The sequence below is a fragment of the Euwallacea similis genome, chromosome 25, assembly GCF_039881205.1.
Source record: "Euwallacea similis isolate ESF13 chromosome 25, ESF131.1, whole genome shotgun sequence".
Lineage (NCBI taxonomy): Eukaryota > Metazoa > Arthropoda > Insecta > Coleoptera > Curculionidae > Euwallacea > Euwallacea similis.
In genome coordinates this window covers 2453963-2470622 of record NC_089633.1, presented here as the reverse complement: position 1 = coordinate 2470622, position 16660 = coordinate 2453963, and the positions used below count along the sequence as shown (strand labels likewise).

The 16660-nt window shown below is 34.0% G+C and overlaps 1 protein-coding gene across 3 annotated transcripts in view; it reads right to left on the bottom strand.

The window, feature by feature from the left end:
- Window positions 1-16660, bottom strand: part of chas (chascon) — a 54393-nt gene that overhangs the window by 3519 nt on the left and 34214 nt on the right. For 2 of the 3 annotated variants that reach the window (XM_066402216.1, XM_066402215.1), the window contains 10 exons: window positions 13206-13293; window positions 11897-12092; window positions 11658-11845; window positions 8835-9167; window positions 8384-8666; window positions 8197-8331; window positions 7985-8136; window positions 6724-6880; window positions 6550-6666; window positions 1787-1992 (listed from right to left, as the gene is read on the bottom strand). In XM_066402216.1, coding sequence (XP_066258313.1) covers window positions 1787-1992; window positions 6550-6666; window positions 6724-6880; window positions 7985-8136; window positions 8197-8331; window positions 8384-8666; window positions 8835-9167; window positions 11658-11845; window positions 11897-12092; window positions 13206-13293 — 1855 coding nt within the window. The remainder of the gene's footprint in view (window positions 1-1786; window positions 1993-6549; window positions 6667-6723; window positions 6881-7984; window positions 8137-8196; window positions 8332-8383; window positions 8667-8834; window positions 9168-11657; window positions 11846-11896; window positions 12093-13205; window positions 13294-16660) is intronic. The other variant, XM_066402217.1, reaches the window with a different exon arrangement.

Here is a 16660-nt window from a genome sequence, read left to right as displayed (position 1 = left end):
ACTGATGAGTAAACACTATTCTTCAGTAGCATATACTATAAACAAATTTAAAGTTTTAAATACAGTCCAAAATAAAAAAATGTACCGGCAGACCTTCAAAACTTGATGACAAGGATGGACGCTTTATTGTCAGAACTATTAAGAAGAATCTATTTAAAACTTCAACGAACATCGCCAGAGATTTAGAAACTATAATAGAGAAGTCTGTAACACCAAAAAAGTTAGAAACAAATTGAAAAAGGAAGGATTCAGTGCTGATGTTGCACGTCACAAACTATTAATTAATAAAATTAATAGAAAAAAGCGAGTTGATTTTGCAGATTCTCGTAAACACAAGTCAATTGCATTTTAGGAAACTATTATATTTTCTGACGAAAGCCAATTTAGTGTTTGGGGATCGAATAGACGAAAATTTGTTTGGAGAAAGCAAGGTACGGCTCTGAATAAGGAAATTTTTAGTCTAAAGTCAAACATGAAGGAGGTAACGTACCGGTATGGGAATGTATGGCAGCAAATGATGTAGGAAATCTTGTATTCACAGATGGTATTATGAACCAATACACAATATATTTAGACATTTTAATGAATAATTTGCGTCAAAGTGCTCTTGAATTAAATCTAAAAGATTGTTATCATTTTTAGCACGATAACGATCCTAAACGTAAATCGCGTTTAGTAAAGGAATGACTTCTTTACAATACTCCCTCTATATGGGAAACACCCCCGCAGTCACCTGACGTGAATGTTGTTGAACATTTGTGGGAAGACAAATATATTCGAAAAAAAAACGATACACAACCGTACCGATTAGAAAAAAGAGTTAATGGACGCATGGATGAGCATGGATGAGAAGTAACTAAAAATTTAGTTAATTCTATGCCTAGACGGTTAGAAGCAATTATAAAGAGTCGAAGGAACCTGACAAAGTATTAAAATTTGTTTTTGTCTTTTTGTTGTCACATCTTGTAGAATGTGTCTAAATATTTTTTCTTGTTGTATTTCATACTGATTTGAATACAATTTGTGTTTATTGGCTTTTAATTTCTTTTTATTGCTAACAAATCATATTGTATAAAAGACCTGACTATGAGATTTCCTTTTTATTTACATATTGTTAAAAGCAATTAATACTTAAGATTTTGGAACAATTTATACTCCGACTGAAGCAGTGCCTAAACATTTTTTTAATCGAAATTAAACAAACAGGACGCGACGTTCCCAATTCTCAAAAAAGTTTTTTTATTTTCCAAGGAAATGGTTGTATTGACGACCCTTTTGCAAAAAACACTTTTGTTTCAAATGATGTTCCTAACCATTGGTTAAATTTATGAAAGTTATTTCTCTAACATCCTGTAATGCAGAATGAATCCTACACTAACCTTATTTGATTACAATTTTGGGATCAACTGCTGCGATTTCAAAATAAAGCCAAGCTAGAAGGACCAGGGTCTGCTACTTCCGGAAAAAATGTTAAATATCAACTGTCAAACAAAAATTTAAACCCTTAGTAAATGTTTATTAAACTAAACAATTTCTTTCGCTAAGCTTGATCAATTTAACTTAAAAAAGCAAAAAAGTATTTGTAGTTCAAATGATTGATATGATTGTGGACTCTTCTCCTAATTAGAAATAAATCTTTTTTCAATGCTTCAGATTCTCAGTGCTTCGAATATTGATTACAGATTTCGATATTGATGAAATAAAAATTAGAAATAAGCAAACGATCGAAGGGAATCAAACTAATTCTCGACTCAATATTTACAAGATATACACAAGAAGTACTTACCTTCGTTAACAATCCTAGGTGGAGTCACAGTATTGATAATCGATACGTTAATGGTGCTGTTCGATCGATTATTCCCATTCAACCTATTCGGCGGTTCGTACTTATTAAGATGTCTGGGCAATGTCTGAGAACTCCTCCCTTCATCCACTGACCTACTCATTAACCGGCTAGTCGACTTACTAAACCTCCCAAGCGTGCTTTGCGACCTGCAAAAGGCGTTTGCTACAATCTCTCGCCAATGTTTTGATGGTAATTTACATGCTGCCTTAATTTAGTAATGAAGCGAGTGGGGGGATTAAAAACTACTTTAAAAAAAAAACGAAGCCCAGAACCGTATTTGGTGGCGGTCGGCCCCCACTTGAGCACGCGGAAATGACCGATATTTAAAAAATGTGGGCGGAAATGGAATTATACTTGTTTGCAATGATCACTTTAGGCTTCACTAAGGTAATGATATCCCTCTCTACTCTTATGTGAATTTAATTTTTTTGTAATTTTGGTTCTTTAGGTAAATGCACAAGTTAAGTTAAAAGGTAATCAGTATTGAAAATGTAAGCAATGAAGAATCGTCTGTACGCAAAAACTACAAAAAAAGAAATCTACGCATATGATTTCACTAAAATGGAGAACAACATATCTAGCCTACGCTTTATTGTTGTAAAAGTCGCCTAAAACCAAGTAAAAGTTGGTGGCGAATATAATGGTGACGTCAGTGATATGTGGGTTACGAATGTTTTAATCAATAATTATTTATTAATGTCATCCTAACCACTCATGAGTTTAATGCTCCAGTTAACAGACTCTGAAATATGGGATTTAAAACAGGTTAGCGAGTATCCCAACACTGTTTTTACTCAAAAAGCCGAAAAATCAAAGGAGCGGCAAGTTTATCAGAGGGATAATCTCCATAGAACCAAGATTTTGGCTTAGGAAATTATCTTTCAGGTAAAATTAGCAGAACTTTGATCGGTTGGCCTTTATTCATATTAGTGAAATGGCAGTTAAAGGTATTAATTTTACAACAAACTACTATGAACATTATTTATTTACCTTTTCGTATTTATTAAAATAAATTTAAACTGCGGCTATCAACTGAATGCATAACCAGAAAATAATTTAGGAAGAAATTGCCAATTTGGGTGTAGTAAAGAACTGTACAAAGGACCAATAGAATAAAAGACAACTAATTACTCATTCATCGCGATTTATTGAGATAGATATAAGTTTACAAAGCTTTTGGTATTAATATTTTTTGGTAACTTGTTAGGAAATTCATCAATATTTCTATGTTATCACAGAGGTTAATATTATAACTTAAAACAAAGTTTACATCTAAATTTGGGACTGGTCATCGAACTGCTAAATAATTTAGATAATGCATGAAAACAAAGAGATTATTTCTTTATTTTTACTTTTACTTTAATTTCGCAGTCTCAAGGGAGACTCTTCAAGCATTAAAAAACATGAAACTGGAGAAACTTCCTCTGACGTTAAAGAGTTTTCAGGTATCTTTCAGACCCCCGTGGGGTCTATCTATGGATTTTTTTATTGTTTTGATACAAATTGTAAATGGATATTTGATGCGACTTGATTCAAACCTGAAGAGTTTTATGATGTCTGATTCGCTTTTACGTACATTTATTTTGGTTCAGGTGGACAAAACCAATAGTTTTAAAACCTTTATGTTTCCGTAATGTTGTCGCGGAAGGAAAATTACAATGTTAAAAAGTTGTTTTTTTTGCAAGTTTTTTACAAGGTTTTTTCAATTTTCCAGTTAAACATCAATTTGTATTTGCCATTGTATTGTTAAAGAGAATAAGGCTTTTAAGCAATCACACAAACCCACTTCCGTAAGCTGCAGTCGGTATGTGGAGCTCATAAGCCTTGTCCTTTACGAATTAAGAAGACTAATAATAGTTTTTGCCAAATATAGCTGAAATGCCATAAAACTAAGGTCATTCCTTGGCCGTCGCGACACTCAATATCATACATACGTAATTTTTAAAGAATCTTACGTGGACCTTGAGTAAAATAGTCCGAACAGATTTATATGTCTAATAACAGCATTGTTCTGTGAGGTAAATGCGGCCTACGTTATTCAATGAGCGCTGAACATAAAGGAACATATTTTTTTCCACATGTCTGATTGTTTTTTAATAGTTGTGTTGTTTTGCTGTTAATTGCAAATACGTTCCAAGTAAATAATGGGCCGCCCACATGGTAAAGTACGAGTTTTGCATGTTAACGAGGGTAATTTACTTAAAAAATCGGAGTGAAGTTTGGGATTGTGAACATTTTTGATGTTGCGTAGGTTAAGAAAGTTGGAAAAATAAACAGGTGACAAAAATATCCTAGTTAAAATCACTAATAAATTTGACATTTTACACTCCTAACTCCTAACTGGTTAAGATGAGCATATTGTCCAGCTGCTACAAGCCGGAATGTGCGACTGTGAAAATACTTGTAAAATTAATTTCTTAGCTACTTTAGCAATGTTCTGATGGCGGTGGGTCTTTCCAGGTCCAAAATATCGAAGATAATATAAATAATTATGTGACAAGATTTTTCCAAATATTCCCACCAATATTCCGGATTTTTCTTGGCAAATAGTCCTGTATTCATTTGATACAAGAACATTATCCTTGGTTCTTGAGACAAGTTTTTTTTTCGATTTGTGATACCTTCTCCTTTTTGTTTTGAGCTCACTTCTTTCTTCATCAATCGAATTATTAATTATAGTTATTACTTATGTTGAATTATTCTGTTGACATTACATTGCATTGTGAATATATCTTTTAACTGTGTTTTAAATGTATTTAATTGACTTATTTGTTCGACCATAGATTTATGTTAGGTCAAGGAAACACAACAGCGGTAATGTGAGTTGCAGACCGACTATTTATTCTCCGTAATTATAGTAGATACTTAAAGCTTTTCATTATTCTTTATGCTAGTGTGAGTTTTCCATCAATCGTGTGGGGTGCAGTATAGGCATTTTTCCTGAAGCCTGGTTGATATGTTATTTACGTTCAGGAGAAAAAGTGATTAAGCTGCTTCACGAGCTGATGGCAGTAATTTCAGGAGTTAAAAATGTAGTTCTATCATAATATTAGAAAAGTATAGTAAAAACTTCAATATTCGAATCATAATCCCTTTGCTATGCACAGTATATTGGATGCCGCAATCATAAGAAAAACAGTGTTATAGAAAATGAACAAATTCCAGTTTAATTTCAATTAAATGAACAAGAAATCTAAATTCTGTTTTGTTGTTTTTGAGAAGATGCTCAATTTTATTTCTAAATGCAAATTAAGGTTTTTCATCTGAAATTTTCGCAGAACTATCGACAAAAACGGACAGAAAATTTAAAATACATTTTCGTCCCACATTTTTTCAAAAAGAGCTTTAAAGAATAAACATTTTCCGACTTTTAGTTTATTATAAATTTATACGTAACACCTTCAAGTAATTCAACCGTGGAAAACGACTTGAAAGGGAGAGAGGATGTTGTGGTGATAATGTTTTAAAACATTCTGAAGACTGGCAGAAAGATTCCTGAGCATTTGAATAACAAATAGAAAAGAGTGAAGAAATTCAGAGATATATTGGACAACAATCAATGAGGGCAGTTAAAGAAAGCCCTACAGCCATCATAGTCAATAATGTTTTCAAGATTAGTACAAGGGTACCAGGTTACTGGAAGAGGTAGAGAAAGCTTTCAATTAGGAACGTAGAAGAAGTGATTTCTAAAACAAAACGAAAGGCAAAGGCCTTCAAATATCAAGAAAAGGAGGAATAATTGTAGAAGCAATTTCTTCCTGTAGGAAAAGTTGCAGCAATAAATTTCAAGTCTAACGTTTCCTTTACCTATCAGCAGCTTTGTGCTTAAAAAATGGTTTGTATTTAAAAAAACGTTAATTGTTAAAATCAAATCTGATTATCGTATTGTTCATAAATACTCCTTATCTCAGACCGAGATTTCGATTATAGAAGTCTTAAAATATTTTTTGACTCTTGAATTAATTCTACTTTTGAAAAAATGCAAATGCGAATAAATTCCATGCTTAAACTATCTTTCCCCAATAACCATTTACCATTTTTAACATTAACTTCAAGTTAAGCATCCACTCAGTAGAAATGAAAATATATTTAATAATGGCAGTTACTTACTATAATAATCTCGTTCCAAACTGAATTCTGAAAATTCCACTTAAAAATTATTGATATGCAGGTAAGTGTACAGGGAATATGGTTTCCACGGAAAGGGAAAATCCAACCAATGGCCAGCGCCAAACTCCAGTTTAACACAAAAATTATGCTCCCGGTAAACTTGCCAGCACTTGAAAAATTGAGCCCTTACTAAATGTGTCCTTTTACTTTTTTTCCTTAAACGTTCAGGCTGCTCAATGACCAGCTCAAATATTGCTATGTATATGCAGCCCATTACTAAGAATAATTACTTCTAATCAAAGTTAGATATGAGTTGAGAATCACGTTGTTGAAGTTTTCATGCTGTCAACTATATTTTACATAATATGCCTATTATATTGTATATAATTTGGAACCATTGTCTCATAAAACTTATTAGTCATCTACATTAATCTACATTACTGCGGAAATACCTCTAAGTACATCTAATGGTTAGACAAAACACGTTTAAATCAAATCGTACAAGAGTAGTAGTTACTACATATTTTAGAGATTACGCCATAAAATAATATACTCCGGCTTGAACAACAGATTACTATAATTCAAATTCCTACCTTCGATCACGATCGTCATCTCGTCCTTTCCTAGAAGTTCTAGCAGGTTTAACTCCATCATATTTATTTTCCCTTCCATAGATGCTGCCGCCAAACGGATCCTCACCCAGATAATATCTATAACAAACCACGTTTTTCAATTAAAAAAATTAAAAGAAAAGTCTCTTTCCTTACCTTTGCACTGGCTGTCTTTCCATGGTATGTCCAATATTGTCAATGACGTGACCGGGCTGATACGAAGGGCTAGGTGATCTTCTAGCCCTTTGCTGCTTCGCTTTCCGTTCAGCACTAGCAGACCGTATCTTGTTGACTAACTTGCGAATAGACTGGCCTGCAACAATGAAGAACAAGATATTTGAAAATTAATTGGAAATTTTTATTGCCATGTTCCTAGTAGAGTCCATTACATACGAAGTCAATTATCTCATTAAAATCGTAATAATTCTATACTCGATAAAAAGATATATAGAGGAAGGATTTTTTGTTGTCCATAATAGGATTCTCTAACAAGGAACGATTCATGGATTTAAATGTTATTGAACTTTCGGTTATTTATCTAGTTATATGGAATGAGGTATATAAGCATGGCATTTTTGCCACCGGCATCTAATACCTACTAAACACGTCTAATAGTAATGTTTCGTATGCAAATAAGTTGATCTTTGACTGGCAAACTTGTTCCAAGCTTTGTATTCATGTTATGAATTGCGATTCCACTTGTCACAATAAACCTCTGGAAGTAACTCTACAAAGGAGATTTGATTTTCGGCTGAAATAATTGTTGTGGTGGATGATGATACCGAGCTTAAAATCATATTTTGAATAATTAATCGTTGGTTAGTGTTAACTTATGGTATCTCTATATTCTCATAAACAATAATTGTCTGCGAAGAATTATTAGAAAGTACTTTTAAATTGGGACATCTTATGTACGCCATAGGGCAAAAGAGAGAAATTTGGTATGTAGAATGTGGCTTAGCCACATTTTTATGAAATCTTATTTAACAGGCAATTCAATCTGATCAGTTTCAAAGCATGTAAATCTGTTATTCTTGAAATTTACCCTCCCTTCGCTCCCGCTTAAAATCAAAAGAGACATCTCAAAATATCGAAACCATCGCTAAAAATCATGCACAATTCGAACAGTTTTAAAGCCTCTAAGGAGGTGTCCACTATAGAACAGATGGAAATAAAACTTAAAAAATTGACTTTGATAAAACAGAGACTGAGTGATAGACTGACTGAAGGGCTTAGAACTGAAGAATGTTCAAGAAACTTTATGGAATTTATAGATGCATGTGTTTTTTCTTTTTTTAGCACGACTCGAAACTGATTTTATTAGCATACGAATTTCTGCTTGATTATTCATCATCCACGAGACCTTAAATAAGGAAAATGCCACGGCATTTTTAAGGGACTTATCTTGATTGCTTACCAATAATATTCCCACTCTTAGCCTTCGGAGGAGTTGTATCTGCAGCAAACCGGGTCTTCTGGTAGTGCTTTTTATCTTCTCTGGGCATCGGAGGAGGGCTGGGCGGAGAATAATCTGGCGGAGGCTCTTCAATGCGATCAATTCTATCATCTCTGTAAACAAACAGAAACATGTCTTCCACTACAAAATGATCCTTCACATCAGCTACATACCTTAAATCTTCAACCCTTCCTGTAGACCTATATCCACTGTCGTATCGAATTCTCCTGTCAGAGCTATCAACGTATTTCTCCCTACGATCTACTGCTTTCTTCCTTTGGGGAGGAGTTGGGGAATCCTCTTGATCCCTATAAAATTTTCAATTCGTTAATTTAAACCAACATTATTATCCTTTCGAACCTAATCGGAGAAGCTGAAATCTTGACAGGTCTACTGTAATCCGGACTTGGAGAGTGTCCATTTCTGTAATCTGGCAATGGTGAATATTGAGGACGATAGTCTGGACTTGGAGAACGTCTGGAACGCATATAATCGGGAATTGGCGATTTGGATGGTCTGTCCACGTAGTATGGAGAAGGCACGTGCCTGGGTGGTGGTGAGTGTTGGTATGCCAGTGGCGATTCCCTTTGGGAGCTATAGTGGTGCTGCTTGTCTTGACGGCGTTCCGACCATTCACTTACTCCTGAAATATTCATGATTCAGTGCTAACAATTTTATAATTCATCAGAATTAAATGTTAGTGACAGAAGCTGAGCAAATTAGAATTGTTATTACCTGTTAGCAGTATTAGTGAAATGTTTGATATCCGCTTAATTGAAAAAAGATAAAGAAGAGAATTTAGAAGTATTACCTTTATAATACCCGGACTGATTTCTATCCCTTTCAGGTTCAACAGGACTATAAACTCTAGCGTTCGAATTATTTACGGTACTGACATAGTTCCTTTGTAAATTCTCAGTTCTGCTCGGTTGACTCTTTATTGTTACGTTAAAGAAACTAGTTTTTGGGGGCTGTTCTTCGTCATCTAAGGTGGAATTCGAAGATCTGGATTCCGAGCCAAAATGGTGTTCAAGCCATTTAGAGGTCTCGTGTTTCCTAGTCTCTTCTTCGGCATCGAAATCTAAGGGACGACGTGTTAGGGCGTCTTTGCGATCTAAGGGACTTTGTGTGCCGTTCTCAAGGCCTAAAAGGAAATTGCCTTTGAGATTTGGAAACTATCAGCTTTGTAGCTTAATAATAAGTCAGAATTCATCATCATTTTCTAATATGCACTCAGGTCTTCGCCAAAAATAAGGAAGTAATTTTAGAATGGAACACAGTAAAGCGCATCTTCGTATTGAAAGGTCAATGCTTTTCACCTAAAGTTATTGAATTAATATGGTATTATTTAGTTATTTACAACGTTCGTTACACAGTGCATTACGTAATGCTGGCGTGATGTAATCCAGTGTATTATACTTTCTCAAATGTACATCGGTTATGCTACGTGTGTTGTTAAGAACATACAAGAGATACCCAGTATGTTGTCGTTTCCTTGAATCTCATTTAACTTAAAAGTCAAAAATTTAGGGAAGAGAAAGAAGCCTAATCGCATGACTTTACCCTATTTTACAACTATTATACTACTAGGAGATAGCAAGCTCAAATGCCCTTCAAATTCTAGATGGTCGTATTTGATCTATGAAGAAAAACTGATTTATTCTATAAATATTTAAACACAGATATTATAATTCCAAAACTTTAGCAATCTAGGATTAGTTAATTAAGTGGCCAAAGGGAAAACCGAGAAATAGATGAGATTTAATACTTTATAAAAAATTAAAATCAAAATGACTGTCATGGGATGCTTTAACTAAAAGGGACATTTCAAAATCAGTAAAATTTAGGAGTTTTTAGCAATCGCAACTAGAGATGCTGGAAGTATCTCCGTATCATCAGTAAGGATCGCTGAAGATGTAAAAATGATTTTAGTAAACTCTAATCCAGACTGACAGCACATTGAAACATTTTCGGGCCCACCAGAGCTTCCCGTGTCACCAGAAAGAATAACTGCAAACGATAATGACAATCCTCGACATAATCATTATACAAGGTGTTATTTAAGTATGTGGTCGAACTTTAAAGGGTTATTCTTTGAGTGATGCTAAGACGAAAAGTTTATATAAACATAAGTCCGGTAATGCTTCGTTTTCAAGATACAGGGTGTCAAACTTTTAGAAAAAAATCGTTTTTTCGTAGAAATATTAATAATTCTTTAGCCGATTTTGTTGGAATTTGGTAGCGTTATTTATGGTTATTATTGTTATTTATGCGCGAGGAACTTTTTTAAAAGTTATATTTTTTTCGCATTAAGCACAATCATGGCCACCCAGCTTACTGGATTTAAAGCCGTTAGATTTTTCCTTTAGGAGCATATAAAGTCATTTGTTATAAGAACTCCGGTCAACACTAAAAAATAATTCATCCAACGCATACGGGATTCATGTAATCAGATAAGATGTACGCTGGGAACATTTCAACGTGTTCGGCAATCAGTGCTAAGACGAGCTAATGCTTGCATTGAAGTTGAAGGATATTTTCAGCAATTATTATAAGATTCGTATTACTTACTGTCAAATATTTTTTTACTAAAAAAAATTGTGTACCATTTGTCGAAGTGTAGTTTTAATAAAGTGTTTTTTTCTTTGATTTTTCTTAACTTTTCGGCGTTACCCCTGTGCACGTCACTAGCAAAAGGAGGCAAATAATTTCTAGCTTAAAATATTCCTTTATACTACATTATAAACTGCCATCAAGTTTTGACGTAATATTATTTTGCGTCTTCTTGTTATTTAGGAGGTTTTTTTAATATGTAACTATTTTTGAAAAAAAGTTTAACACTTTGTATCTTGAAAACAAAGCATTACCGGACCTATGTTCATCTAAATTTTTCGTCTTAGAATCACCCAAAGAATTGCCCCTAGAAGTTTGTTCATGTACTTACATAACACCCTGTATATTATTACCTTATTATATTGTTATATTGCGACTGTTCACTCGGATAGTGTTGGGACGTTCATGCATATTCCTTATGACTTAAAAGAATTAACACTGCAAGCTTTAAAACAGTTCTAACCCACAATTATTCATTAGTATATGTTCACCAGATTTTCATGTGTGGGCCTTCAACTGGCTGATAGAATAAAAAAATTCGTGTCGAAGAAAAATTACCCCACAACAATGCTAATATATAAATATAACGCGTAATGAACCATTATTAGGTATCTTTCAACTCGACCTTGCAGACACGTTGACACCAACTTAACCGGAATAAACATTCCTAATTCCAATTGTCCTTATGTAAATTTTTTATCAATGAATCTTAATGGAAGTAAAAGTCCTCTAATTGATTTCACTTGTAATGGACAGTTGCGTGCCAATAGACTTATTGTGCAAGAAAATTTTTTAAAATGTAAATGACATTGTTAATTCGATCTCACCAGACATAAATGAGAAGAATAGTAGGAGAAACTAATGGAGGATTTTGCCATGGTATTTTCCAGGAGATTGTATGATGTTAAATGGTACAACCTTGTACCCCATTAATCAATTATTTACTTATTTGAAACAATAAACGGTGCGTTATATACATGGTGATGTAAAAACAGATAATCATTAAAACGAACATCCTTACCTCTATAACGGTGAGGTTGCCGATTGCCCCTTCTTCTCGCCCTAGTGGACAAAGATTCAAATAGGTCCACCTCATCTTCCCCCCTCTTGTCGATTTCCATGGTTTCCGTCTTGTACTTCATTTCATGCCCTACGTTTCGACCGTTCGCTAAGTAATCTACGTCTTCTTGTTCACGAGTCTTCAAATATCTAAACAGTATTTATGATACTGACTACTTTTGGTTTTTCAATATTAATTACCTTTGAGATGTTTCTTTGTGGTAATCTTGCTCAAGGGCATCTTCAGGCAGTTCGTCATCATCTACTTCTTCATGTTCGGTGGTTCTTTGAGTCTCAGTGACGATTTTCCCACCAGGCAGTACGGAGCTTAGTTCTCTAGTGTCTTCAGTGTCTGTTATTTTTTTACTTTTTGATGTATCTCTTATTACTCTAGGACCTAGGAAAAGCAAAAAATGAAAAATTAGCAAAAAAAAAATTTTGGAATGCTGGTAAAAGCGGAACATATTGTCGCTTTAGTAAGAAAATCAGTCCCATCTCTACGGAAGGTTGTTCAAATTCGACTATACAAACTTTTCAAGTGGTCTTGAAAATAACTGCTTTAAGGCTGTATTTGCGGCTTGAAATAAATCTTTTCGTGTCTAATCTATTCAATGATTCCTCCAGTCCCAAAGAAGCCAATGATTGTTCAATATAGTAAACATTACATCACCCCATTATAATATCTTAAGTGCCCCGGCACACGTATGTATGTATGTATGTAATAATTTTATACTTTATATTACATATATATATATATATATATATATATATATATATATATATTGGGCGTCCCAAAAATATACCAACAAACTTTAAAGGGTGAAGGGGGACATGAATACAATTTTTTTTCTTTAACAAACATACGCCTTAAAAAGCGCTGTTAGGGCCGTAGAATAAATATCATATTTTAAGTTATGTCAAATAACTAAATTAAATCTTCATTTAGTTGAACACCACTGTCTTTCGTTAAATATTTCTTCTTTTAGGGTTATCTCAAATCTCTGGTCTACGAAACGCCTATTCGTAATGAGGAAGATTTCTTAACAAGAATAATGGCCAGTTGCACACATCTAGAAGCTATTCCTGGAATATTCTATAGAGTCCGCGAGTCAATGAACCAACGGCGCAATCTTCGTATTGAAGCGAATGGTTATCATTTTGAACAATTACTGTAAGTCATCGGTTATTTATCAGTAAAACGTCTAACACGAGCAAAAAGTGGTTATAATGGCTAAAACCATATTGATTTTTTTCTGCTCCAACCGCTCATTTGCGAGCATATGCTTATTTAAGAAAAAAAGTTTGTAATTATGGCTCCCACTATCCCTTAAAGTTTGTCGGCATATTTTTGAGACACCTCGTATAATTTTTACTGTGATAGAGGACGATTTCAGAAAAAGTACATGTAATAGTTGTTTAATTAAAATAAAAACGCGCGGAAAGTATTAATTTACCAGTGTCACAGTTACAAACTTAAACTTTTCCTAACTACGGTGAAAAAATTACTTACCTGTGGATACCACAGCTCTGCCAGCTTCAGATGACCTTAGAACAGATCGTAAATCGCTTTTTCCACTTCGAACAGCAGCTAGGAACTCCTGAAGCAAAATAACAGACTATTTATGAAATTGAAGTAAACGAAAAAAGACAAAAGTTCAATCACTCATATAATCACGCAAACACAGACTAATTTGTTCCTTTGAAGATCGATAAATAATGAGTAGTCAAAACAATCAATGGCCTACAAAACTTTCGACAAAAAATCCAGTAAAATACTCGACTTGCACAGCAGGTGTTCTATTGAGCTTATTAACATAAATACGTCACAGATGATAGATGAAACTATACGAATCACTTCGTATCCACTAAAGAATATAATAATTTATTATTCAAATACTCTAGAGAAACTCATGATGGTATCTCGGTTAGTAGGTATTCGCACATGCCACCAAGTGATAAAATTTATGGTTGACCACCAAATCAAAAATGCATTGAAGTCGTGCTGTCTAAAGCAAGAATCTTCGGAATTGATGCATTAAAAACCCATTGGTAATGAAAATGTGGAATGCAATGTAATAAAACGTTTAAAAACTAATTTGGAAGATTAAAATGAGGCTAAACAAAACCATCGAATTTTACCAAGTTTAAACGACAATACACTGCATTTGGCAACTTCGAAAACCTATTAGTTCTTGAATTGTTGTTGACATTTTCAATCTCTGTCAACAAAGCAATATTTACAGAAAATCACAATAGTCGCGAAATGCGTGCTCTTTGGATTAAGTAAACGAGACATGCTCTTTGAGTCATCGCATATAATCGAATGAACTTTAATTTCGTTTCAAATGTCGTTGTATGGGTACTTGCTTTGAACCCATTAACCGTAGTTGTTACATTAGGAAGACCTTCATGGTCGTCTGGGTTCGAAAGAGAATGTTGGGCCTGCTTCTACTAGAAAAAGGTGGTGCCAATAAGAGATTGAAAGAACGTGTACAGGTGCAGCTTTAGATGAGGCCTCAGGCTGCTCTCGTTTAGCAGAGAGTCATCAATTTAATTTTTTCGATTTAATTTCACACCTACACTACCTTGAGTTAACGTTAACCAAGCAGCGATAAAGCAGACTTTAGCAATTAAATTGAATATGTATATGTGAAAATGGAAACAGTGATGAGATTTTCTCCATTAATCAATGACCTTATTTGCAATGGCAGCTCGTTAACTATCAGTTGATGAATTCTCGTTACAATCTTCATAGTATCCTTTTAACTTTGTTAAGTATTTGTATTAATATTGGTTCTTGAATTTTAATTTTTGAGCTTAAGGTAATCTTCAGATTGAATTTTAAGAACGCTATTTTGTGAATCATACCTGCTGTTGTAGAAATAAGACATGCTCCCGATAATGTCCCGTTATTCAGTTGATTTCAACTTTATAAATATTAATAACTTAGTACGTTATGTGCCTGTTTTGATTACGTTGAGATTGTAATAGGCGGGTTATAAGTATTCATGTTGGGGCGTGAAAGTCGTTGGAGATTGAATATCTCTAATTTAAAATAGATACCTCCATGAGGGTTCCATAAAAGACTATTAGATTGAATCAGTACCTATCTAGGAACTGAAACGAAATTTATGTTTTAAGTTGAATTATTATGGATTTAGTTACAATTTCTTAGTGTAGAAAGCGTATAAATGTGAGTTAGACATGAAATTAGAGAGATGATGAAAACCGTAACAACTTACAAACTTCCATTGTTTGTGTTATATGTGAGTATAAATTCGTAAGTTTTCCATACGAAGAGTTTTTGCAACGGTTCATTAATATCAAAAAAATCTATTTTTGAAATATGGTGTATCGTCATTTGTGAATATTATTGTTTATTATATATTATGCATGTGATAATGTTATTTATTACATTTTGCTCAGGTGAAAATTGGTTCAGGAAGTATTTCTGAAAGGAGGCTCCTTCCAAATTTTAACAAAAACTAAAGAGGTTTAGAATACTTCTCTTGAGTCAAATCCTTGGAATTTATCAATCTTTCAAAAAAATGTCGGTCGGAAATTACTCACTTAGGGTATTTAAAGGGGACCAGTTTGGTACCTTAAGGAGGATTTAATGGCAATACTGCTTAAATTGAAGTAGTGACCAGCGGAACTGGTACTCTGAGAGCTGTTTCTCAGCAAAAACCTGCGTGCAGGATGTCGCTATTCGCTAGAATAGCTCCAATGACTGTCTATCAGAAAGTGAATTTACGATACTTTGCCACTGTTGCTATCTCAGGAAATTATCCTCACTTAAGTTGCAGAAGTTCGCCTTGTGGATCGATTCCTTCCAGAATTCTGAACAAGTTCAACTTGATTTGATCACTCTACCGCCTGTGATTATTCTCGCCAAGGAAACACTTTCCTGCCGATTTACAGATTTACTCGAACTGGTAAGCCACAATCGTGAGAAATGGTAAAAAATTGAAATTCAAATGTAATTTGCGAAAAAGTTCGAAATATTCAATTAAAATGTTACGTCAGTTAAGTGGCAAATCTTTCATCTACTGTTCATATATCAACATTACTCCAATTTTAGCAACTGCGAACTCGAATATTTTTCTCTTAAAGCCTATTCTGCGAACACCATTCTGTGACAGCATATTAATTATCGCGTAAGACCCAATATAAATCAAATAATACGAGTAGCCCCAGATAGATATTATCCATATTTAGCAATGCAGGAAAACCGTGTTATCTGTAATTTATCGAACTTATTGTCACATGAATTCTCGAAATTCTTTGTAAGTAAAAGTAGCCCGTACGTAGGTTAGGTATACCTAGGTACCCGTGGACAAGATAAATAATTGAAATCTAGGTGAATTACTGTTGGTTAGATAATAAATTGCAAGAACCTGTTTTGGGCTGTTTTTCAGGCGGCCTAAGGCAGTCGAAATTAGTTTACTGTTAGTAAATAGTGATTTAGTATCATTGTCTTGAGGTGTGTTCTCGCTTACGATTAATAGCTTATCTTTTATACTTAGGTTACGGTTTTGGTCGGTTCCACGCACGGAAGACTGATTGGGTTCCATAAATCGTAAGCTTATTGAGGCGTTAACAAAACGAAGAGTGCCACTGAAATCCCCTGTGAAACAAAACCTTAAATCATTGTAATTAGGCTTGGTACGATGTCAAGAAAAGAAAAACTACCGCAACCGCAAGAAAATGTCACAGACCCCGATTTTTATCATCCTCGTTCAAGGTCGAAACGTTTACGTCTAAGTTACGTAGAAGCACTTCTAAACGAAGGATTAATAGCTTTGAAATTGCAGGTTGTTACACAATAATTAAGGAAATATCAAGAGATATAACATAAGAAAGAAACATCTGAATAAGTCTTCCATTGCAATGAAGGTCAAGTTTCAAGCCTTTTATGGGTGAACTTGTATTCTTTATTGATCCTGTTATTCAGTCACGTGTAGA